Genomic DNA, 27,172 nt, shown 5'->3' with positions numbered 1-27,172 from the left:
ATGTGTGGAGGGAATCAAAACATAATACCTGAGAAAGAAATCCCTAAGAAATCTGAAGGCAGGGACTTGGTGAGAAGTAATAAAGACGAATGGGTCAGTGGCAGGAACAAAGATTAACCGTACCAGAGGAGATGGTGCTTTGGCTCTGAAAATAGGAATGAGCAAAAGCCGGAAGTGCTGCAGAGACACATGTGTCCTTTGTTTCCACCCTGAAGGCTCAAAGGAAGGCCACTGCCCAGCACCGGGAGGCTGCAGGACAGGATTCTGGAAGCTGGGGCCTGGTGCCTGCTACCTCCTTGCCCTAATACTGGAAGGACATCTGAATCCCTGAAGCTTCATCCTGTGATGCAGAAGCTGTCCCCTTGTGAACAACCATCACTGGAAGTAGTGAAACCTGGTAGAGAGAATATTCTCTTCCCTCCACCTTTAGTTATACCAGAACTGCCTCTAGGGACTTTGGCAGGTTTGACAAATGGCAGAAGAATTTAGGAGATTTTCTTTGCTGGCAAAGGGAAGCCAATGATTGGGCACAAATGTGCCACTGTGGTTGTTTGTACAATGAAACTCTAGATTGCAGGCAAAAATGTCAGGTTCCTTTCAACTCTCTTCAGAGCTAATCTAGTTCCCATGTGCAAACTCAGTCTATAGCATTCGGATAAAGAATACTCAGTCCTCTGCCGTGACAAGAACAAATTCACCCACACCATACATTGCAGCTAAGGGCATCATTGTGCCCACATGAGTCACCAGGCAGAAATGGCTGCCAACTCTAAAATTCTTTACTCATAGAAGACTCACGTATACTAACGCTGACTATTACGCAAGCACATTTCTCCAGGTGGCCTGGAGCAGTTTACAAGATGCTGGCTCATTCCTCATCATGTTACTTGGAGGGAGAGCAAAAAGTGGGAAAGAGGAAGGGCCAACATCATCATCTGTATTTTATGTGGGGAAACTGAGGCTCACACAAGCCATAAATGTATAGACATTTATGAGTCAGACATTGACCATGGAAGAGGCAAAATGAGCTCATCTGAATCCTAAGTGGACTATTTCTTGCCCAACAATTTCATGCAGCTCTTCCAACACAACTGTTTTGATACAGCTGCCTCAAACAAGCAAGCCAAAATTCAGACTCACTGTATTTGGTTTATAACCAATTTCCCATCTCTGACTTCTGTCCCATTTCTGAATTTGGTTGACCGTGGTATTTTTGTTTTGTTTTGTTTTGTTTTAAAAGCGCCTCAACTCTCCTGGGGTCCTGACATGCTATTTCTCTCATTTTGAACCTCTACCGATCCTTTCCCTCATCTGTTCTCAATCCATATACCTTGATACCTGGAGGTTAGATTGACAATGGGGTGAAGATCAAGGTTGAGGCAAAGCTCACAGATGGCCTGCGAGATGCCTATTCTACTCATCAGTTATTTTTTTAAAAACCGAACATTTATCAGCTGAATTTTCGAGCCATACCAAAATATCTTCATGTCAAAATAGCTGCAGTAAAGTGGCTCTATTAAAATAGCTGCCTCCAAAGAACTGAGAGTGGAGATGTCACCTGCTTCTGGCACCTGACTTTGGTCCTCTTCTGCATGGCCTTGCCATTTGCTCTGCTGGATTCTGGCATGTGGCTCATCAGAGGAGGCACTAACACCAGAGCTGCCTTTTACCCTGCTGATCCAAGTGAGGACTAGGTAGGTGTCGCAGCTGAAACTCATCCAGAAGCCGAATAGGATGCTAATGGCATGGCCACGTGTTTCCAGCACCCCGTGAGGCAGCTGGCTGGCATCAATCCTCTCCCCAGCCTCCATCCCACCCCCAACTACCCACAAGCTCTTGTTGGGTCAGAAATGCAATTCTTTGATGGTGCCAGACAACCAGATGATGCTGGAAAGAAGAAAGAAAAAGAAAAAGCAGGTTTCTAAATTAAGCACAAGGCTCGTTTATAAAAATAAATAGCCACAGCCTAGCAACGTGCTCACAGCTCAGCTTTCCTCCGTAATAAAACCTCTGTGGCTGAAGCCTGGGATGACACAGCCTTCAGAAGGCCCCACACCCTGGCCCTCCTCATGCCGTGGCTCCTCCCAGGGTAGTACTCATCTGGAGAGTGCAGACAGTGATACTTTGAGGGCCCCACTCCTCATTCAAGGCCAACCAAAGGCCAGACTCCAAAAAGCAGAAGGAAGGCAGAGCTTAATGAGGCCCATGAACACTTGCAGACTCTTGGCAGTAACTAACACACCTGCAGCAAAAGTGGTTGACATTCCTTGGGCTACTCTGTTGAAAGAGGAACTCCTCCTTAGGACCATGCCTTCTTTGTTCACATTGAATGCCCAGTACTCAGCTTAGCGCAGGGCACATATTGAGCACTTAATCACTGTGTGAGGAAGTACCAGTTGGAGGCATAAATGAATGAATGAATGCTGCCATCCCATTATTGATGCTCCCCAAACTTTTCACTACAAATGGAGTCAGTTCCAGAATCCAAAGAGAGGCATTCTTCTTCTGATTATGACATGCATCAAAAAGGCATCCCCTGGGCTGGATGTTAAACCCAAGCCCACAGCTGAAGTGAGCATCAAGATGTACTGAGCAAGTGTGGGCTCTTACTGACCCAAGTGGTGAGGCTGTTACAATGGTCAGGGGCAAAGGGCATGGGATATGCAGGTAACTATTATTAGCATTCCTGAATCTTCTCCTGTTCTTTAGGGAACAGCAGTTCCAAGGGTGAGTTGTTGCTAAGCAGAGAAATAGCAGGGCAAAATAGCACATTAGCTTCTGTGTTAGTCTTGTTGGAACAGAAAAAGTGGAGTCCGCAATGCTGTTGGAGGCTCAGCAGGTCAAATACATCAGTAATGGGCATGGTATGAAAGATTTAATCCCGCTCCAAACTCCCCCAAGTCATGGAATGCTTAAGTATGGCTGGAGTCATACGGAGACAGTCCTCAGAATACTGAAAATGTGATCATTCTGAATCACATAAGAATCCTTGTGAGGTTAGAAGGGACAATGTGGCTCCACTTTGACTCCCGAGAGCAGTTGCTTCGGTGAATTTCTGTGTATTCCCTGGTGATCAGAAAGTGGTACAGGACAGCATGTCAAAATTATAAATCATCATCTCAGAGCAGGGCCCCTTAGTTACAGCATTAAAAAGATCAGAGAAATTGGCACACCATATCATTTAGAAGTCTGTCTTCAGGCATGTGTTTTTGGCCTGGCTGGAAACAGTGAAACCATATTTATGTAAGAGAGAAAAAGGTTCTTAATTAAATTCAAATGTATAAGAATATATCACAGGTTTATTTTTGGAACAATAATCTGTCGGGAACAAAAAAAATCTAAACAGCAACAAAACTGGTACTATTGCATTGAGCTTCACATAGCAGCATACAACAGAGAAGCAGGAGTTCTTGTAGATTCTGGACTCTGATTGATTCAATCCCCCAAGCCAGAGAACCAAAGTCATGGCACTGGAACATTTAGGAAGAGGAACTCTAGCAGTGACCTGATTAGGAGACAGCTCCAGCAGAGTCAGCACACAGACCAGCCAAGCTACCCCCAGATCTTCAGTGATATCTCTTTGGTGGTGATAAAGGAAGCCCTCTCCAGAGCAGGCCAACTATGGCACCTACAACCACAATTCATGCCCCAGCCTAGTGAGGACACTGTGTGTTCTATAAGTCCCTAATGATCCATGCTCAGGGCTCCCACATCTGACATGGCTGCTCAAGGATAAGACCCCACTGACCCCATTCTCTATGAAGGGTACAGAGATCCATAAGAACAGAGAGCAATACTCAGCTGTGACCTTAACTACTTGGAAATTTATTTTCCTTGTTCGTAAAATGGAGAGAGTAGAAACAATGTGTTCTGACTCCTAAGAGTGTGTGAAGATCAAATGAAACACTATTATGTTCAAGTGCCTCCCAGTCTGCAAGCTATTGTTCCATGCAACCATGTTTCATCAAATGTAAAGGCATACAGTGAAAAGTGTGCCTCTGATGTGAGGACTGAGACTTCCTTTACCACAAACATCTGGGGTGCTGCCTGGTTCCATCTTAGTCATAATCCTAATTTTTTTTTTCATAACTCCCTGGCCAATTCCTTGGCTTTGAATACCAAAGATTTCTAGCATTTTAAAATTATGTTTTTGTAACTGCTTCTTTCTCTTATAATCCCTCAAAAAGCGCTGCAATTCTAGAATGCATGAGGAACACTGGAGCTCACATAGCTTACCACTTCACTTTGCAGATGTACATACAGAGGCACCAAAAGGTTAAGCACTTGTCCAAGGTCACCTGTGGAGTTTCACTCACCCTAGCCTCAGCTTCTCCCACAGCCTGCCAGTGTCTGCCCTCCAGTGGGTCTTTGAGGGCCACAGTTCAGACTCCACTCTTCTAGAGCTGGGACATCCCTCTTCTGCCCTCAGACATCAGAGCTCCTAGACCTCAGGTCTTCAGACTCCTGGATTTTTAAACCAGCAGCATTTCCCACCTGGTTCTCAGGCCTTTGGCCTTGGGTTGAATTACACCACCAGCTTTCTTGGGTCTCCAGTTTGAAGGCGGCATATTGTGAGACTTCTCACCCTCCAAAACTGCATGAGCCAATTTCTATAACAAATCTCTTTAAGTATCTAGATACATACATACATACATACATACGTACATACATACGTATATATCCTATTGGTTCTCTTTCTCTGGAGAACCTTGACTGATGCAGATTTTGGTGCTACCCTCCCTATATAATGACCACATTTTCCCACTTTTAAGTGAGTAATTGTTATTTAAGCTAGATGTGTTATTTAGGATTTGAAGGATGGGGAGCCAGAGGATGGTAGACAGTTGAGGGCAAGTGGATTAAAGAATAGCAGTTATGGGAACAGGCACCTCTAGAGATCATGATGCTTCATCTTAATAGAGTATATTGGGGGCATGTGACCTCTGACACATCAGCCGGGGCAGCTAAAAGAGTGCTGGCATCATCCCTACGCTAACCTCAGGCTGCACAGATTATGGCTCCCAAAGAGACACCTTCCTTCTGCTTGAGTAGAGGATAGGGAAGTTGGGGGAGGACTTTGTCTTGCATCTTGGATCTCAGCTCAATTATAGCAAGATAGGGCACTTGTCAGAATTGCCAGGCCTACTTTCCAGGCCCTAGTTCCCAGATGACACTTCTAGACATGCCCTGGTCCAGAGGGAATTTACTGCCTTGAAGAGAAGGACGCAGTCCTGACTGCATTCATCACCTGCTAACTGAAGAGTGCTTAGGCCCTGAATAACCAGCAGTGGTACCCAGGTACTATGTCAAGGGCCTTGGGTGAGACTCTGAGACTTGGTGAGTTCAGTTCAGATTCAGCACATTCCCAGCTGTGGTGGCTATGGGGCAAGAATACTTGAGAAAAGCAGAGGGAAAAGTAAAGGAGACTTTGTCTTGTACCTTAGGTACTAGGTTGGCTACAGTGGGGTAGAGCACCATGTGGGCTCTTGGGATGCCTGATTCCAGGACTTGGTTCTTGGATGGCATTTCTGGACCTGACCTGGGCCACAGTGGAGCCCACAGCCTTGAAGGGTGAGTCCCAGGCCAGACAGAATTCGCCACAAACTGACTCAAGAGCCTTGAGTCTTAAGGAAACATTAGCCATATTCTGGCAGTACTTCCCATGGGCCTGTGGTGGCAGTGGCCATGAGTGAGACTCCTCTGCTTTTGGAAGAGAGGGAAGGACTATGTCTTGTGGTTTGAGTGCCAGCTCAGCCACAGTATAATAGAACACTATCTAGACATCTAAGGCTTTTGACTCTAGTCCCTGGCTGCTGGAAAGCACTTCTGGACCTGCCTGGAACATGGGTAATCTCGCTACCCTGAAGGGAAGGACACAGGCTTGGCTAGATTTGCCACCTGCTGATTGTAAAGCCCTAGGGTGTTGAGCGAACATAGACAGTAGCCAGGGAGTGGCTATAGCAGGCCTTGGGCAAGACCCAGTACTGTGCTGTCTTAAGGTCTGGCTCAGTGCAGTCATTGCGCTGATGGCCACAGAGATGTTTGTGTCACAGTACCCCCAGCTTCAGGTAGCTCAGAACAGAGTGAGACTCCATTTTTGGGGGAGAAAGTAAGAGAAAAGAACAAGAGTCTCTGCCTGGTAATCCAGAGAATTCTCTTGGATCTTGTTCAAGATAATCAAAGTGGTACCTCTGCAAGTCTGCAAGAACCACAGTGTTATTGGCCTTGGGGTGCCCCCTAAAGCAGATACAGTGTAGATCACAACACTAAAGTTCTTTTGAATATCTGGAAAAATTTGCCAAAAAAGGATGGGTACAAACAAGCCTAGACCATGAAGACTATAATTAGTACTTAACTTCAGTGACCTGAAACAGATGAACTTCTCCAGGTATAAAGACAAACATGTTTTGGTGAGGAAAACATGACCTCGCCAAATGAACTTAATAAGGCACTGGGGTTCAATCCTGAAGAAGCAGAGGTATGTGACCTCACAGACAGAGAATTCAAAATGGCCATTTTGAGTAAACTTAAAGACATTCAAGATAACACAGAAAAGGAATTCAGAAATCTATCAGATGCATTTAACAAACAGATTGAAACAATTAAAAAGAATCAAGCAGAAATTCTGCAGCTGAAAAAATGAAATTTATACACAGAAGAATGTATCAGCCTTTTAATAGCAGACTTGATCAAGGAGAAGAAAGAATTGCAGTAAGTAATCACCTGAAGGTACAAAACTCACTAGTAATAGTAAGTACACAGGAAAACACACAACATTGTAACACTGTAACTGGTGTAAACTACTCTTATCCTAAGTAGAAAGACTAAACGATGAACCAACCAAAAGGAGTAACTACAACAACTTTTCAAGACATAGACAGTACAATAAGATATAAGACAGAAACAACAAAAAGTTAAACTGCAGGGGAACAAAGTTAAGGCATAGAGTTTTTATAAAGTGTTCTTTTCACTTGTTTGTTTATTCAGTGTTAAGTTGTTATCAGCTTAAAGTAATGAGTTATAAGATAGCATTTGCAAGCCTCATGTTAACCTCAAATGAAAAGCAATGAATACAAAAAATAAAAAGCAAGAAACTAAATAATAGTACCATAGGAAATTACCTTCACTAAAGGAAGACAGGAAGGAAAGAAAGAAAAGACCACAAAACAACTAGAAAACAACAAAATGGCAGAACTAAGTCCTTACTTACCAATAATAACAGCAGATGTAAATGGGCTAAACTCTCCAACCAAAGGACATAGAGAAGATGAATGGATTTTAAAAATACATAAATAAATAAACAAGCAAAACCTATGGATCTGTTCACTACAAGAAACACACTTCACCTATAAAAAGACACACACACTGAAAATAAAGGGTTGGATAAAAGATACTCCATGCCAACCGAAATGAAAAAAAAAGCAGGAGTAGCTATAACTACATCAGACAAAATAGATTTCAAGAAAGAAATTATAAGAAGACAAAAAAAAAAGCCTCACTACATAATCATAAAGTAGTCTGTTTAGTAAGAGGAATTTTAAATATATATGCATCCAATCTTGGATCACCCAGCTATATAAAGCAAATATTATTAGAGCTGAAGAGAGAGATAGGCCCCAATACAATAATGGCTGGAGAGTTCAACACCCCACTTTCAGCACTGGACAGATCATCAGACAGAAAATCAACTAAGAAACATCAGAATTAATTGGCACTATAGACCAAATGGATCTCATAGATATTTACAAAACGTTTCATCCAACAGTAGCAGAATACTTCTCCTCAGCGCATGGATCATTCTCAAGGATAGACCATATGTTAGGCCCCAAAGCAAGTCATAAAAAATTCAAAACAATTGAAATAATGTTAACTATCCTCTCTGACCACAATGAAATAAAACTAGAAATTAATAAGAAGAGGAATTTTGGAAACCTTACAAACAAATGGAAATTAAACAGTATACTCCCAAATCACCAGTGAGTCAGTGTAAAATTTTCTTTCTTCTCTTTCTCTTCTTTTTCTCTCTTCTTTCTTTCTTTCTTTCTTTCTTTCTTTCTTTCTTTCTTTCTTTCTTTCCTTCTCTCTCTCTCTCTCTCTCTCTCTCTCTCTCTCTCTCTCTCTCTCTCTCTCTTTCCTTTTTTGAGACAGGATTTCACTGTATTGCCTAGGCTGGAGTGCAGTGGCATGATCTCAGCTCACTGCAACCTTCACCTCCTGGGGCTCAAGTGATCCTCTCACCTCATCCCCTAAGTAGCTGGGACCCATGGGCATGCACCACCACACCCAGATAATTCTTTGTAGAGATGGGGTTTTGTCATGGTGCCTAGACTGGACTCAAACTCCTGGACTCAAACAATCCACCTGCCTTGGCCTCCCAAAGTTCTTACAGGCTTACAGGTGTGAGCCACCACACCTGGCTTAAATTTCTTAAAACAAATGAAAATGGAAGCACAGTATACCAAAACCTATGGGAAACAGCCAAAGAAGTACTAAGAGGGAAGTTTATAGCAATAAGTGCCTACATCAAAAAAGTAAAAAAAAAAACTTCAAATAAACAACTTAAACATGCATCTTAGAGAACTGGAAAAGCAGAGCAAAAGAAACCCAAAAATAGTAGAATAAAAAAATAATAAATATCAGAGCAGAAATAAATGAAATTGAAATGAAAAAATACAAAAGACTAATGAAACAAAAAGTTGGTTTTTTGAAAAGATAAACAAAATGGACAAATCTTTAGTCTGACCAAGCAAAAAAGAGAGAATACTCAAATGAAATCAGAGATGAAAAAAGAGACATTACAACCAATACTGCAGGAATTCAAAGGATCAATAGTATCTTCTATAAGTAACTGAATGCCAATAGGTTGGGAGACTTAGAAGAAATGAATAAATTCCCAGACACATACAACCTACTGAGACTGAACCATGAAGAAATCCAAAACCTGAACAGACTTACAAGTACTGAGCTCTAAGCCATAACAAAAAGTCTCCCTGTGAAGAAAAGCCAGGGACCCAATCGCTTCACTGATGAGTTTTACCAGATATTTAGCGAAGAACTAATACCAATCCCACTCAAAATTCCAAAAAATAGAGGAGGAGGGAATAATTCCAAGAGCATTATACCAGGCCAGTATTACTTTGATATCAAAATCAAAGACATTATATAAAGAAAACTATAGGCCAATATCCCTGATGAACATTGATGCAAAAATCCTCAACAAAATGTTAGCAAACTGAATTCAACAACATATTTAAAAATCATTTATTATGACCAAGTGGGATTTATGTCAGAGATGCAAGGGTGTTCAACATACACAAATCAACTGATATGATATATCATATCAACAGAATGAAGGACAGAGCCATACAATAATTTCAGTTAATGTGGAAAAAATATTTGATAAAATTTAACATTCCTTCATGATAAAATCCTCAAAAAACTGGGCACAGAAGAAATATACCTCAACATAATAAAAGCCATATAGTATGACAGATGCACAGGTAGGTAATACCACACTGAATGGGGAAAAACTGAACGTCTTTCTTCTAAGATCTGGAATATGACAAGGATGCCCACTTTCACCAATTTTATTCAAAATAGTACTCAAAGTCCTAGCTAGAGCAATCAGACAAAAGAAAGAAGTAAAGGGCATTTGAATTGGAAGGAAGAAGTCAAATTATCCTCATTGCAAATGATATGATTTTATATTTAAAGACTCTACTAAAAAGCTATTATTAATAGAATTGATAAGCAAATTCAGTAACATTGAAGGGTACAAAATCAACATACAAAAATCAGTAGCATTTCTGTATGCCAACAGTGACTAATCTGCAAAAGAAATCAAGAAAGTAATCCCATGTGCAATAACTACAAATAAAATAAAATATCTAATAATTAAATTAACCAAAGAAATGAAGGATCACTACAATGAAAATCATACAACATTGATGCAAGAAATTATAGAGGACAATGAAAAATGAAAAGATATTCCAGTTCATGGATTGGAAGAATCAATATTATTAAAATATCCATACTATCCAAAGCAATCTGCAGATTCAATGCAGTCTGTATCAAAATACCAATGACATTCTTCACAGATATAGAAAAAATAATTCTAAAATTATATGGAACCACAGAAAACTCAGAATAATCAAAGCTATTCTAAGCAAAAAGAACAAAATTGGAGAAATCACATTATCTGACTTCAAATTATTCTACAGAGTTATAGTAACCAAAACAGCAGGTACTAGCATAAAAACAGACACATAGACCAATGGAACAGAGCAGAGAACCCAGAAACAAACTTTGTGGGGAACAAGTTTACTGTACCCAGACTCTGGAGTCAGGCTGTCTGTGTTTGAGTCCTGACTTTGCATTTACCATGGGTAAATAGCTAAATCTCTGTGGGCCTTAGCTTGCCCATCTGTAAAATGGGGGAATAAGAGTACCTCTCTCATAGGGTAATAGATATGAGTAAATTATGTGATGAATGAAAAAGGTTTAGCAACGGTGCATATATGTGCAGATTAGGTATTGCAACTGTCAAATCTCACAGTGTAGTCATGATAGTAAGGAGATGAGGTGAACTGCGAGCCAGCCAGTAAGTATGGCACATAGTATACCTTAGCTTGCCAAGTGTTAATTTTTGTTTTCACATGTGGTACACAGTAGGTATACAATAAAAATTTGTTGGATCAAGTGAAAAAAAGAGAAACAGTTATAAAGAAGACACCAAACGTTCCTCTCTCCAAATATTGTTCTTTAACTGATTGACTTTGTTGAAATAGCCACATTTGGTTATTAGGGGAAATATATGGTTAGAAGCTTAGGAAATAGTGACAAAGGATTTTCCATGCTTTCAGCAATGGGAGATGTAGTCACTCAGTGTGTTAATCTTTGTGAAAGGAATTACGGGACTGGCTTTGCCCCTGCCCTACCTCCCCAAGCAGAGCCAAGAGATGACAGTGATTGGAAATGGTACCACTCAGCAGCTGCTCTTATTGGCTGACTCACAGTTCACCTCATCTCCTTACTGCAATGACTACACTGTGGGATTTGACAGTTACAACATCCAACCTGCCTAAAAAGCTCTTCCTCATTTCCAGGGAGTTCCACTGTCCCTCCCTTAGTTTGGCGTAAGATGTAACAGCTTTAATTATTAGTCTTGAGAGAAACTGGGAGGCGGTGCCATGATTCCATCCACTTAGCTATGAATGAACAACCTAGCCTTTACGACTAACTTCCAAAACAAGAGTCGAACCCCAGAGCATGAATAAAATAGCTATATTGATCATACAACACAACCTGGGCATGCCTTCCTGGTTTCATTCTTTATGTAGTATTTTTACATTCACCCAAAGCTTGAGTACAACTTTTCCTGGTACTTTCTTCTGACTCATAAAAGCATCCACTTAATCCCCTTTAGACAATAGAGGATTCTATTTAGCTGTAATTGTGGAAAAGACGTCATCAAGGTTGCTTAGCAGCTGAAATTAGTTTATTGGAAACCACTTTCTGTGAGGAAAGCACCCCTTGTTTTCCCAAGGATTTGTGTCTTCTTCTTGATTGACTTGCTAACTGAATTCTGCAAAAGATTTTTCCCTATACCTATGAGAGGATTGGGAAGGCAAAGTGTTAGAGAAAGACTCAATGTTAGAAAGTGGATAAGACACCCTTAAGCAACTAAGGGACCATGTTTCTTCTGTCCAGAAACCTCTAACTAGAAAATCAAAGGCCCAGCTTGGCTGTGTGTCCTTTGCCCTGCTGTCAGGCCTCATTATGGGCTCCACCAGGATAAGGAAGAGAAGGGACATGTGTCATGCTGAGATGGTGATCAGTCAACCCAGGAAAGGATGTGGACTGGAGCTATTACTTAGTGACTTGAAGTATCACAGTTGCCAAACTCATTTAGTTTAATTATCTAGACTAGCAGTTATGCTCACGGGACCATGAGGGTAAGAAAAACAGTAAAGCTACCTATGTAAGTGTGTGTATTGGGAGAAAGCCATTGACATTTATTGAATGATTATTATGTGATAGTTTTAAGCATTTTTTGTATATAAAAATCAATACTATTAGTTTAGCAATCTTTAAAAACAAGAAACCAAGGCTCCAAGAGGGTAAGTTCATAAATACAGTTATCTGTACATTAGCAGGGATGGAATTTGAATCCTGGCAGCTAACACAGCTGTCTGCTGGACTATCCAGGCCCTCAGTCTTAGATGATTGTGCCCATGGGAATACTATCGCCCCAAGCTGCTAGATCTTTCCTTTTTTTTGAAAGGAGCCGCCATATCTGAATTCTAAATGAAAAATATCTGAGTTTTTAAATTGTTGGCAATATCTTTAAATTTTTAAAAATCTTATTTCAGGTCAACTATTGAGTATAAGATGAGTATAGCATAGGATTACTTCCTTCTTGCCCAGGTCATTAAGTCATTGCTCAAGCTGCAAATCTGTGCATATGCGGGATAAACCTGGACCAAGGAAGGGGAAATGTACACAGGATCCTACACCAGTTCCATTTCAGGAAATAGCCTTTGAGGAAGCTTCGCAATCAGGGACTTCTTAAGGTACCAGAAGTGGGAAGGAAGGACAGCTGGGCCAGGGCTAAAGAAGTAACTCTCCTGTGGATCTGCTCTCCATGGCTGGTAGTATCCAGTCATCAAATTAAAGGAGTCCACAGGAGACAGTGAACATGAGTACCAGTCAGGCCAGTGTCAGTATCCAAGGAGCTTTCGGAAAGCAGTAGTGCCTGCAGTCAGATGGGTGGTCAGGCAATAGTTCTCGGTTGTCCATCCAACTGGAATCAGGATTCCACACACTAGAAAAGGGACAGGGAATTCAGCAAGAGCAGAAGGATGCTAAGCGTCCTGCTAACAGGCACTGATATGGAGGGCACTTTACTAGCTAGACTGGTAAACTCTCAACATGGCTTATAAGGTCATGATGATCTTGTCCCTGCAGACATACTCTCTTGCCACAACCATTGCTACTCCCACCTCCTGCCCTGCTCCCCAACTACATGGAACCCTTTTCCCTCTCTACAACATATGCTGGGTGCCCTTTCAACTTCACTCTTCTGTCTGAAGACCTTTCTCCCTGGCACTCTTTCTTTACTTGAATAATGCCTACTCACCCCTCAGCTATCCACCAGGACCTTCCAGGAAGCCTTTCTTGACTTCCCTAGACTTGGTTAGGTGACCCTTCTGTGTTCTCCCAGTTCAGCATGTGTGCAAGGATTATATAATGACTGGCACATAAACACTCTAAAAGCAGTGGCCACTATTGATACTATTCTCCCCTGATAATACATATCATTCTGAATTATATGCCTGGGCCTCCTGGGCCTTCACTGTATCTCCAGCTTTTGGCACATTGCAGAGCATACAAAACATACCTGATAAATGTTTGTTAAAATAATGAAATTCTCAGTTGCACAGCTGGGCAAACATGGTTATGACAGCATAGGAAAGGAATTGGCCAGGGCTCCTTTGCGGTACCCCAGGGACTTGCCCTCAAAACAAATGCCCATCTCTGTCATGGGCTGGGGCTAAGCCCCTATCTGTGTTGGCTGTTGTACTCAAGATTGTGTAAGGAACAGGTAGGAATCAACCTGCTGGCTGAAGACTCTCAAAGCCTGCAACCGAGAAGGACCAGGGCAGTCAGGGACAGTCATATGGGCAGGACTGCTGCTCACAGTGCAATTCCAGGATTTGTTTATTTAAGAGGCAGTGCAATTTATGGAATGAACATGGGATTTGGGATCGGATACACCTGAATTCAAATCCCTATTCTTTACCCTTGAGCTGTGGAGTGAAGGTTAAGGTCAGAATCTTTGGGGCAAGACTTCTTGGGATTGAATCCCAGCTTCTCCACTTCCTGACTGTGTAACATTAGAGACATTATGTAACCTGTCTGTGTCTCAACTTTCTCATCTGTAAAACAGAGAATAACAATTCCTGCTTCATAGGGCTACTGTGAGGGTTAAGGAGTTAATAATCATAAAATTCTTAGAACTGGGTTTGGCAAACAGTAAGTACTATGCCTAGGTTTACCCTGTCATTCTAAGCCTCAATTTTCTCATCAGAAAAAATAGACATATATAGAACACTTGGTACAATGTCTTACATGTGGGTCACTCTCAATAATTACATTATTTCTGTTACTGTTACTTCTCTTGTAAGTGGAAGATCCTTTCTTGGGATAAACTAAGTTGATTAATAAAAAGCTTCCTATGGATACTTCTGGTCTCTACTGACAATTTCAGGAGAAAGACTTTTTCTTCATGGTTCTAGGCCAGTCACTTCCCTTTTGCCTTGTCTTCTTTGTCTAATGTTCTGAGAACCTTCTTCTTAGACCCAAACACTTCAATGCACACCCATTTCTCTGGCAGAGAAGCAAAGGAGGGATGCATTAGTTTCTAAGGGTTGTCTTGAGAAAATATCACAAATTTTTTTGGCTTAAAGCAACTGAAATTTATTCTCTCACAATTCTGGAGCCAGAAGTCTGAAATCAAGGTATCGGCAGGGCTATGCTTCTTTTAAGGCTCTAGAGGAGAATGTACTTGCCTCTTCTGGCTTCTGGTGGCTCCAGACATTCCTTGGCTCTAGGCAGCATAACGTCAGTCTGTTTTTGTCTTCACTTGGCCTTCTCCTTCTGTCTGTTTCTGTCCCAAATCTCCTGCCTTTTTCTTATTACCTGTCTTTGAATTAAGGGTTCACCCTAAATTCTGGATAATCTCAATATCCTTAATTATACCTGCAAAGACAATTTTCCAAATAGGTTCACATTTACAAGAACTAGGGGTTAGAATGTGGCCACATCTTTGGGGGTCAACTATTGAACTCACCATAAGGAGTATAGTGATATATATACTCACTATAAGGTATATATTAGCCCCTAATTGGGGCTGCATAGAAATGCATCCTTTACCTTATTTGGGCCTACCTGTACCTCCTTTTCCCTTTTTCTTTTCACTGAACACTTGTTCCAGTTTTGTCTATTTCCCATGGATGGGATGGTCACAGCCAGAGGAGCAAGCAAAGTTCACAACCAACAAATCTGCTTATTTCTGTGCTATACCCTGGCCCATACCTGCAACTGCTTCTTGCCTCAGGGTTTGCTGTGGGCAATACATGAGATACTTGACCCAATACTCATGTGAAAGTTTATTCTGCTTGGCCCTCCCAATTGTCTTGCAGACATCCAGGAGAGTTAGGTATCACTCGAGACCTGGCAGTGCCGGCTTGTCCTGCCTGGATCGTCACCAGGGTTGCCTTGGTCACATATTAGATTTCGTACATGGGGCCAAACCAGGAGACCTTGGTGAGCTGGTACAAGAAAAGGCAGTGGATCTGGGTCAGAGCAGGAATTCTACTTGTAGTTGGACTGGGCAAATGGCTCACAGAAGGAATCTGGGTCAAAAGCTTGGCAGACTGGCAGGAAACCTGAAGCCTGATGCACAAATTAAAATGAATACTAGCTTTCCACCTCCACAAGTCAGTTCTTGGTTCTCATAAGTCTGACTGGGTGGGGAGGGGGGTCCTGTGACATGTGGCATATCATGGATTGCAAGGGCCAACTAAATTTTTTCTTTCTTTCTTTCTTTTTGAGACAGAATCTCTCTCTGTCACCCAGGCTGTAGTGCAGTGGCACAATCTCAGCTCACTGCAACCTCTACCCCCCAGATTCCAGCGATTTTCCTACCTCAGCCTCCTGAGTAGCTGAGGTTACAGGCACATGCCACCACACCTGGCTAATTTTTTTGTATTTTTGGTAGAGACGGGATTTCACTATGTTGGCCATGCTGGTCTCAAACTCCTGGCCTCAAGTGATCTGCCTCCCTCGGCCTCCCAAAGTGCTGGGATTGCAGGCATGAGCCACTGCACCCAGCAAGGCTCAACTTAATTTAGCATATATTTATTAAGCATTTGCTACATGCCAGGATCTAGTAATACAGAGGTCAGACAATCCTTGTCTTCAATTAGATGAAAGTATAGCAATGGATACCCACGTATAAGAAATTAATTGTCATAAAATGTGATAACTATATGTGCATGGTGTTATAAGAGGCCAAAAGTAAGAAAAAATAATTCTGCCTTGGGCTGGGAAATGGGTCATGATGGGAGCACAGAAGAGGTAATACTTTATCTGAAGAATTCAGTAAGGAATGGCTGAGAAGAGCAGCCCGGGAAGCTTGTCCAGCTGACCAAGTGGGTACCTCTTCTTCTTTTTTCTGTTTATCTCATCCATAGCCTAGACCTTGGGTAGAAAGAACAACCTTCATATGAGAACTTTTCTAAAAAATAAATATTACAGAGACAGTTAGTAAACATATCCCACAAACGAATCATGCTCAGGGAAACAATCAACCACAAAGGACTCTTTTTGTAAGGAACTGGCTTAGTGGTTACTAACCTGACATCAGAGACCCACAGCCACTACTACTATTATTCCTACTAATTATGTGTTAGTTTTAGACTTCAGGGTAACATGATGTTTCAATGACATTACTATTGAGCATTTCATGTGGCCTATTTGAATGTCTTTCTTATTTAAAATGTTTTTCATTTATTTTACATATAATATTGGTGTAAGACACTTATAATCTCAATCTCTGGTAAGGGTAAGAAGACACTTTTAGTACTACTGAATATCTCTTTGAACTTTTTTGGGGGTGTCTTCTAATCCGACACCCTTATAATTAGTAGAGATGTTGTTAAATTTGGAAATGATGCATCTTCACAGAGTATTAATTTTGTTTGATTATTATTAGGCTGCATTTCAGTAATTTAATTGTGCAAGTTTTAAATATAAGGCTTAAATGTATTCCAATGCTAGAACAAACATAGATATATTACTCAACTTTTGATATATATAGCATATATGTCAGAATTGAATATAAAATTCAAATACTTTCTAGAATCATAGAACAAATCTCTTTTAGATAAGATTTTTAAAAAAAAGAACATCCAAACTGGAAAGAAGTCAAATTGTCCTTGTTTACAGATAAAATGATCTTATATTTAGACAAGAACTAAAGACTCCACAAAAAAAACTGTTAGAGCTGATAAACTAAGTAAATTTGCAGGATACAAAATCAGATACAAAAATCAGTAGCAATTCCCATAAGCCAACAGTGAACAATCTGAAAAAAAATAAGAAACCAATCCCATTTATAGTAACTAGGAAAAAATAAAATGCCTAGGAATAAAATTAAGCAAAGAAGAGACATAATTTTTTTTTTTAAGACGGAGTCTCTCTCTGTCATCCGGGCTGGAGTGCAGTGGCACAATCTCGGCTCACTGTAACTTCTATCTCCTGGGGTTCAAGCTATTCCCCTGCCTCAACCTCCCAAGTAGCTGGGATTACAGGCACCTGCCAGCACACCAGCTATTTTTTGTATTTTTAGTAGAGAGAGAGCTTCACCATGTGGCCAGGCTGGTCTTAGACTCTTGACCTCAAGTGATCCACCCACCTCAGCCTCCCAAAATGCTTAGATTACAGGTGTGAACCACCATGCCCAGCCCAAAGAAGAGAAAGATTTCTATAAGGAAAAGGATAAAGCACTGATAAAAGAAATTGAAGATGATACACCCCTCAAACTGGAAAAATAGCCCATGTTCATGGATTAGAAGAACTAATATTGTTTAAATGTCCAGACTACTCAAAGTAATCTACAGATGCAATGCAAACCCTATCCAAATACCAATTACATTGTTCATAGAAATAGAAAAAAAAATCCAAAAATTCATATCCACTCTGAATAGCTAAACCAATCCTGAGCAAAAAGCACAAAGTTGGAGGCATCATACTATTTGACTTCAAAATATACTACAAAGTTAGAGTAACCAAAGCAGCATGGTACTGGCATAAAAACAGACACATAAACCAATGGAACAGAATAGAAAACCCAGAAATAAACTCATGCATTTACAGCCACCTAATTTTCAACAAAGGTGCCAAGAACATACATTAGGGAAATTATTGTCTCTTCAATAAATGGTGCTAGGAAAACAGGATACCCATATAGAGAAGAATAAAACTAGACTTCTATCTCTAATCATATATAGAAATCAAATTAAAATTAATTTAAAACTTAAATGCAAGACCTGAAACCATAAAACTCCTAGGAGAAAACATTGAGAAAATGTTTCAGAATATTTGTCTGGGCAAAGATTTTTCTTTTTTTATTAAGACCCAAAAGGATAGGCAACAAAAGCAAAAATGGATAAATGGGATTGCATCAAGCTAAAAATATTCTGCGTAGCAAAGGAAACAATTAACAAAGTGAAGAGACAGCCTACAGAACAGTGGAAAAAAATGTACAAATTATCCATCTGACAAGAAATTAATAACTGTAATATATAAAGAATTCAAACAATAGCAATAAAGCAAATAATCTGATTTTATAATGAGCAAAAGATGTGAATAGACATTTCTCAAAAGAAGACATTCAAGTGACCAACAGGTTTATGAAAAAATATTCAAAATCACTAGTTGTCAGAGAAAAGCAAATCAAAACCATAATGAGATATCACCTTATCCCAACTGAAGAATGCAAAAAGGAACACTTTCACACTCTTGGTGGGAATGCAAACTAGTACATCTACAAAAAACAATAGGGAGATTGCTCAAAAAACTAAAAACAGAATTACCATATGATACAGCAATCCCACTGCTGAGTATCACCCAAAAGAAAGATAATCGGTATGTGAAGGAGATATCTGCATTCCCATGTTTATTGCAGCACTATTCACAATAGTCAAGACATGGAATCAGCCTAAGTGTACATCAACAGATGAATAGATAAAGAAAATGTGAGCCGGGCGCAGTGGCTCAAGCCTGTAATCCCAGCACTTTGGGAGGCTGAGGCGGGTAGATCACGAGGTCAAGAGATCGAGACCATCCTGGTCAACATGGTGAAACCCTGTCTCTACTAAAGATACGAAAAAATTAGCTGGGCATGGTGGCACATGCCTGTAATCCCAGCTACTCAGGAGGCTGAGGCAGGAGAATTGCTTGAACCCAGGAGGCGGAGGTTGCGGTGAGCCGAGATCGTGCCATTGCACTCCAGCCTGGGTAACAAGAGCGAAACTCTGTCTCAAAAAAAAAAAAAAAAAGAAAAAAAAGAAAATGTGGTATATATACATAGTGGAATATTATTTGGCCATGAAAAAGGATGAAATCCTGTCATTTGCAGCAACATGGATGAAACTAGAAGTTATTAAGTGAAATAAGCCAGGCACATAAATGCAAATACTATGTGTTGTCACTCATATATGAGAGTGAAAAATAATTGATCTCATGGAGGTAGTAAACAGAACAGTGGTTACCAGAGGCTGGAAAAGGGAGAGGAAAGGGGAATGAAGAGAGGTTGGTTAATAGGTACAATAACACAGTTAAATAAAAGGAATAAGTTCTAGTGCTTGATAGCACAGTAGAGCAACTACAGTTGACCATAATTTGTTGTAAATTTCAAAATAGCTAGAAGATTGGGAATCTTCTCAATGCAAAGAAAAGATAAGTGTTTAGATAAGTGTTTGAAGTGATGGATATCCCAATTACTCTGATTTGAGCATTGAACATTGTATGCTTGTTTGAAAACATCCATGTACCCCACAAATATGTACAACTATTATGTACCAATAAAAAGGGAAAACAGGCCTTCAAAAATACAAGAAAACAAATCCAGACACAAAAGGCTGCATACTGTCTGCATCCATTTATATTTGAAAAGGGCAAAATTACAGGGGTGCAGATTAGCTCAGTGGTTGCCATGGGCTGGGAGGCGAGGAGGGAAATTGCAAAGGAGCATAAGGAAATTTGGGCATTATGAAAATACCCTTCACCGTCGTTGTGATAATGGTTACATGATTGAATGTATTTACAAAAATTCAACCAATTATACAATAAAAATTTTAATTGTGTAAATTATATCTCAAACCTCACTTTAAGGAAAGTCAGGTTACTCCAGGTTCCCTTTCCAGACAAATTCACTGCTACATCCATTTTTTTCGAATCTGCTTTTATGAATATCTAGAAGGAAGAGTTTGAAAATTACTCACTTAGTATCTCTTTAAAAGAGGGGTCTTAGAGTATGATTCTGCATGAGTTAAACCCCAAGATCTTGAACAATTTAAACTTGAATAATAGTTTTAGGCATAGAGGTGTAGTGCATTTCTGAACTGTATAAAATACCAACATGCCTACACACAATATTTTATAGATACATAATCATTTATCTCAGCATTGCCTAGCTTCTTTATTTGTGAAATATTCACTTGGGACTACATACCAGCAAGAGATGTGCATTAGTTTGCTAGGGCTGCTGTGAAAATGTACCATAGACTAGATGGTGTAAGTAACAGAAATCTATTTTCTCACAATTCTGGAGAATGGAAGTTCAAGATCAAGGTGTCAGCAGGGTTAGTCTCTTTTGAGGTCTCTCTCCTAGGCTTATAGATGGCCACCTTTTTGCTGTGTCTTCACATGGTCTTCCCTCTGTGTTCTAATCACCTCTTCTTATAAGGACATCATTCATATTGGATTAGAGTCCACCTTAATGAGTTCATTTTTAACTTAATTACCTCTTTAAGAACCTATCTCCAAATGCAGTCACATTCTGAGGTATTGGGGGTTAGGACTTCAATATATGAAATCTGGGGAGACACAATTCAGCATGCTTCCCATCCCTTCCCCCTTCCACCATGTACATTTTTCCTATTCCAGCCACTCTCCAACCACAGTGCCTCTCCCAAGATGTAGCTTTCTTCTTGATTCGCCTTGGTTACTTCTGCATGTTGGTCAACCATCTGTAAGAGGTAAAAGAAAATCAAAGTGCTAAGAACTGTAAAGATGCCAAGACACTGTATGTAAGCCCAGGTGGAAAGAAATGTGTTATTTCATGTTGGTATGTATTTGTTTGCTTTGGTATATTTCTGCAGATCCTTTTCTTGAAAGGCTATATGGAGCAGCTTTGAACACCTAAACTATATCAGGAACATACCCAATATGTGGAACAGAATCTTAAGCGCTGCCCATACCACACAGCCTTGTACTCACTGCTCCTACACATATAAGTGGGTGAAGAATGTCTGAATAGCAAATATGCAGCAAGGCAACTATAATCCAGTTTTTAACCCCAGCTTCTCTGTAGCTAACATGAATAATCCATAATAAGCTGAGTCTTTGCATAAATTTATCTATGAGCAATGTAATTATTTATTTCAAGCTGAAAACATTTCTCTGGCTCTGCTTCCTCCACCACAAAATATTCCCAGGCAGCTCTGGGAGAAGCGGAAGCATGTTTTTCCTCCACTATTTGCCTGGCCTCATAGAGTGGCAAATAGAAACATAAAGAGCCCAATCTGTATGTACAAAAGCAGTTGATGTAGACGACTTTTAGGTTCAAGTTTTGAGCAAACAAAATACAGACAAATCTTCACAATTAATACTAAGACTAGGAAGTGATGAGCCCATTAAAGATGGGTGTGAGGCATGGATAAGGATCAGTGAAGAACACAAGGCCAGGGTGATAACAAGCAAACAGGACCTAGATAAGTCAGAAGCCAGAAACATTTCAGGTTACACCATAATGTCATCAGGAAGGGAATGGATGAATAATTGCAGCATTGACTACCTTCTATGGAGGGTTTCTTCCTCTTCGAGGCCTGCACTAGGTGCTCTACATATCACAGGCTTAAGCTGAGTCCAGCTACTGCCATTAGCCTTGTAGGATCCCTCATTTGCCAACAAAGATAGTGAAGCTCTGTAAGATGCACTACATAGTGGAGTTAGAACCCAAGCATCAAGTTTTCCCTGATGCAGAAGCCCATTCTCTTATGCTTTCCATCATAATGGTCCCACACTGTGGCTATAGGATTACATTGTATTATGTGTTACTCATAGTTCATCATATTGAGAAAACAGAATGGACTTGAGTAAACTGGACAGAGTTTGTTTCTAAGTATGGTTCCAATTTATCTCAATTTTTTAAATTGCTTATATAAAGTTCAAAGAAACCCTAACATGCAGATTCTGCTAAGAAGAAGATGCTTTAGGAGAAGAAATGCAGTTGATTTTTGCATTCAGGGTTCTGATGTCCAGAGTAGGCTAACTTTATTAACAAGTATAGTCCCTTTATTGAAAGGGGTGAGATAGGTTCTATTTTGCAGCAGTTGGCAAGGCGTGGTCTCTCCACAGGTGAGGCTACTGTCTAATGGGAGATAGAACAGACTGGATTTCTGAATAAGTACATGAATACATTTGATTACAGTATTCCCAGAGTGATTGAAGGGATTGCTATAATGCTTGGTGCAAATTCAGGACAAGGGGGACAAGGCGGAAGAGTCCAGAAAGAAGAAACTTGATAAAGGAAAGTGAAGGAAAGAGAAGAGGGAGCACCAGGGGGTGGCCACGGTGGCTGTTGTAAGTGCTTTTGACCCAGGCACTCAACAGAGCACCTACGCCTAGATGTGTAGAGCTAAGATCGCTTTTGATGCCTGAGATGGATCCAAAACTTCCAGCCAGGTCTCCCCTTACTCGAGTGTCTTGACTTTTGCATTCCCACCACTGTGACTCAGACCTGTGTTTTCTGGGCTAGGAAAGGAGTATGGCAAATTATCAGGTCAGAAAGGAAAGAAGAATAACTGACAGCTATTATTCCTGCATCCTGGGAAGAGGGTCCTGCCTGCCTGGCCCTGCCTCTCTTGCCAACTCACGCTGTAGTCATCACAGTGCCTTTGAATCATCCAGCCTAGGTACCCAAGAATCAACTCTGACACCTCATTCCCATGCATGGCATCAACACTGGGGAATTTTAATCTTATATTCTTTTTTGAGCCTGTTCCCTGCTCCATTCCACTACCAATGTGTTGAGTCAGGCCTTCCTCCTCTCTTATTTGGAGCATTAAGAACTTCCCAACTGGTCCTCCTGCCTCCAGTCTACCCAGACAGTCCATTGTCTGACCTTCCACCTGAGTGATCTTTCTGGAAAACAAACCAATCCTGTCACTCCTATGCTTCTTAAAGGGTAGGATTCTCAACTGAAGACTCCTCTGAACTTCAAGAATCCAGGGACAAAATGTACCTTTATGCCACGTAGCAGAGGTAGTTAGTGATTAACAAATATTCCTTGTGTATCCCTATATATTCCAGCCTCCCTTGTAGTCAGATTGGGGCATGGGACTAATTTGATCAACTCAGTATAGTAACATGCTATATTTCATGCTTATCTGTGGCTCTGATTGGAAGTCATGAAGGTTGGATGACTTTTTTGAATGGGGAAACAAATTAATTACTTCTTTAGTTACTTCTTACTAATTGCAATATTTAGGGGGACTAAAAATAAATCTATAAAGACATGCAAGCTATAGGAAATAAAATATTAAAAGAGAGTCTTTAAGAATGAATATTGTGGACCACTGGCATACAGAATAAAGTCCAAACATGACACTCACATCAAAGCAGATGAGACACAAAAGCCATTCTGGTTTTATTGATGATAAAGTCTTGTTGCCCTGTGCTTTGCCAACCTGGACCTTGACTCATTATTTCCCAGTCATGTCTTATATTTCCATGTGTGCCTGCCCTTGCAACCTCCAGTCCCTGATCCCCAGCTTATCCAATTCCCCGTTTATCCTGCAAGACCCAGCTGAAATGTTGAACTCAACCTTCCCTGTTGAGTTCCCATCACCCTCAGCCATAATTTTACTCTCAGTGCTTCTTTCGTCATATTGATCTTTTATCCCTGCATTCCTAACTGTTCGTTAAAACGTGAACTTCTCACACACAGGCTGTCTCCTTCCCATCTCCGTGCCTTCTAATGCCTAGGATAGTGCCTGGCACAAAGCGGGTCATTCGCCAACTACAGTCTCCTTGAGGGTACTCTTCTAGGCTCCTCAGATGAGTGGGTTGCATGTAGCGATGAGTAAACTATTTATCTAAGTGCCCCTTTGCTATTCCTCAAGTGTGCCAAGCCTGCTCTCCCCTTGAGCCCTCATGTTTGCACATATCTCTGCCCAGTACTCTCTCCAGACCTCACAGAGCCCTCTCCCCCACATCAGTCGGAGGGGCTTTCCCTGGTCATTCTCCCCTTCTCTCCTTATTTTGCCTTATGTCTTCATAGCACATCTAGTACATTTTATTTTGCATTTACTGTTAAGTCTTTTCATTGTTGCCCCCAAGTAGACTATAGACTCTGTGAGGTCAAGGGCTTTGTCTTGTTCATTACACATTAGTTGGTACTCAAAAAAGTATTTTTGAATGAAGAAACAATAAAATTATCATATTTTAACATATCAAATCTGAAACCAAGCCTCCTTTTTCAAGCGTTCTTTTCATAAAGCTGTAAAGCTTTAGATTAAGGAAGGAATTTAGAGGGTTTACTTGAGCTCAGGATTCTCATTCAACTGAAGTGGAAACAGAGAGTTCTGACAGCAAAATAACTATGCAAGACTGTAGCTAGAACCCTTGTCTGACTGCTAGCACAGTGTCTTGCATGTGGTAAGCATTCAGTTAATCAATGAGTGTTAAGTTGAATTAAAACTAGAAAAGCCTGAACAATTTGAAAAGACTGTGTGTGTGGCTTTCTGCTCTGTAATAAACTGAGCTCAAAAGACATGGGCCTCTAAGGAGTTACTTGAGAAAACAGAAGTATAGCAAGTGGGGACCCAGGTTCTTACCCTGACATATGGACTTTGTTGGGCAGACCCTGACCAATGAACCACACAACTACCTGACCCTCTACATTGCATGTCCCCCCGATCTATAGACATAGCTGGCACTGTTTGCTGGTCACCAATGGATGTTGAGGGCCAAAGGAGAAAAGGATCTCTCTTTTAGCCAGGAGCACTGAGTAGGTGACTGCTAGGGAAAAGCAAGGAATGCAACGTCAGCCCAACATGGTAGGTAGTGGTTGAGGAGCCTAGGAACTAAACCTCCTTCCCTTCTCAACCTCATACTCTGGGCCAGTTACTGAAATTGTCTAGACCTTCACTTCAAAAATATATCCTATAGTTAGTTAGGAACCAGGGTTTCATTACAAAGTTCTTGGCACATACTCCAGGACTAAATTATATAAGGTAGTGGTGCAAATTGCCAACCCAACGGTGCCTTCCACAACGAGGGGCAAACATAATGAAACCTTAGCTTGGTAGATCATAACAAAATTGCTTGCATTATTCCTTCGTCTCTCCTTTAGATGGAAAAGCATCACTTTTTCTATATGTTCTATGCCCATCTCAGCTTTTGCCCTCAGACTCTCAGGAATACAGAGAACTCTTTCTCTAAACACTCGTGATTAAACAAATTAGATTTCCTAGCCTGTACTGTTGCCCAGTAAGGACCCAGGTTCTACCACTCTCCTCTTCTGCAGCATGACAGACAATCATCAATCATCAATGACCACGGGGTCCCAACCCCAACCCTTGGAGTTTACCTCATAATTCCTCGCAGTTCAGAGAGTCTTGATAATCAATTCGAACTGTTAGATGAAATGAAATGATTTACCGTCCTCAGTTTCAGTTGTATAAAACTGGAATCAGAATGTACAAACTGTCCTCAAACTTAAATCTCTAGGTCATGCATTTCTAAATCAAACGCGGTGCCTGTCTTGCAGGATTTGTTTTCTTTCTTTTTTGTCTTTCTATTTTCCTCTAAGCATACAAGGAAGAACAGAGATTTCAACCATTATTTCTCAGTGAACTAAACATCCAACTGTAAGTTTTCAAGTCTGCCGTGACACAGTATTTCTCCCTCTGTCTTCTGAAAACAAAGCCAAACAGTCTCCTTAAGCTGTGTCCTAAATATACAGGGTTGGGCAAGATGCAATGTTTTGGTCAGTCACTAGGTGGCATCTAATTGAGGCAATGGGTGAACTCTCCCAGAAAGAGCGTTTTTGAGAGCACACCACAGTTCTCCATTTTGGCTGCCATTGTTTGGTGGGCGTGTTGGAGTTAATCCATTGCCATCTGTCTTTATTTTGCTAACTTACTCAGTCGGACGCCACACAATTGAGTTCTGCAAATATCGGCTCTCCAGTACAGCAATTACCGTCTCTCTCTAAACAATATCACCACACAGCATTCTTCCTGTCTTGCTAGAGCTTGAAGCATTCAGGCTCATTTTGACTGGCTTTGTTTATAGCATTTGTCATCTTCAAAGATGAAAGAAAAATGGTCTGAACTCAAAGCCACAACAAGGCATGGCTTCTCTTTCCAAACTGAGAACATACCAATCAGCATGTTCCTATTACATAAAAACGCCAGGAAGCACAGCCAAGGATGTGGGCTTGTGCTTGTGCAGTCCGTGAAGACACCACCACCTCCTCCAGGATGCAGGATGCAGACAGAATGCATTCTGTTGTTGATGATGATGTTCTTTTAATATTTGAGGGACTGGTGGAGGGGTGGCAAGTGAGGCAAGTATCATGGAAGTAATAGGGGAAGCCAAAAAAAAAAAGAATACAAAGAAAGAAAGAAAGAGAGAGAAAGAAAGAAAAGCAAAGAAGGATAGAAGAGGAGTGGGGGAGTGAGCTGATATTTGGAGGACCTTTCATTGCTGTTCCAGAAGAGGGATGAATTAATCATCTTAATAACCTAGAAATTGTGTTTGTCTTGCATTGTTTGCTCATTTCATCCATTCAGAGTAGGTGTATTGAAGACCTACTCTGTGTTTCAGGCAGTGTATGAGATGTTCCAGACGGAATCGGTTCACCAAGAATCATTGTCCTCTTGGAGCTTACAATTTGTGGGGAGACACATATTGATCAAGAAAACACAAGCACGATAGCTGTTGTGAAATAGACACAAAAACACACAGGGTGTTGCACAAGACACAATAGGTGCCCTCACCCAGTCTTGGGGCCAGGAAAGGATTTCTGAGATAGGTGAAGATGAAGGGGGTTTTTAGAGTATCATTCTTCTTGATTGTACTCCCACGGGCTAAGTACTCTGCAATTAGCAGATGCTAAGTTCATATTTGGTGACCAACTAGCAACTGAGAAAGATGTAGCAGAATGAGAACCACTGAAAATACAGCTCAGTCCCTGATGGGACTACTTCCTCCTTTATCCTTTGCTTTTGCCTTTTTTCCCCACCAAAATTAGATTTCTATCCATCTTTTTTATCTTTAAGTTCAATTTGTCCAAAGTTTTCAATGCCTGGCAAAC

At 40.8% G+C, this 27,172-nt stretch overlaps 1 protein-coding gene across 7 annotated transcripts in view; it reads left to right on the top strand.

The window, feature by feature from the left end:
• Nucleotides 1-27,172, top strand: part of LOC141581641 (uncharacterized) — a 208,671-nt gene that overhangs the window by 83,030 nt on the left and 98,469 nt on the right. The window contains exon 7 of one of the 7 annotated variants that reach the window (XM_074387746.1): nt 216-26,502. The exons of the other annotated variants lie outside the window; for them this stretch is intronic. Within the exon in view, the coding sequence (XP_074243847.1) occupies nt 216-305 (90 nt within the window). The 3' untranslated portion in view covers nt 306-26,502. Of the gene's footprint in view, nt 1-215; nt 26,503-27,172 lie in introns of those variants that run through there. 7 annotated transcript variants of the gene reach the window in all.

This window comes from Saimiri boliviensis, chromosome 16 (assembly GCF_048565385.1).
Source record: "Saimiri boliviensis isolate mSaiBol1 chromosome 16, mSaiBol1.pri, whole genome shotgun sequence".
In the NCBI taxonomy this organism is placed as follows: domain Eukaryota; kingdom Metazoa; phylum Chordata; class Mammalia; order Primates; family Cebidae; genus Saimiri; species Saimiri boliviensis.
Note: the sequence above shows the minus strand (reverse complement) of the source record. Positions and strands in the feature narration are given on the sequence as shown.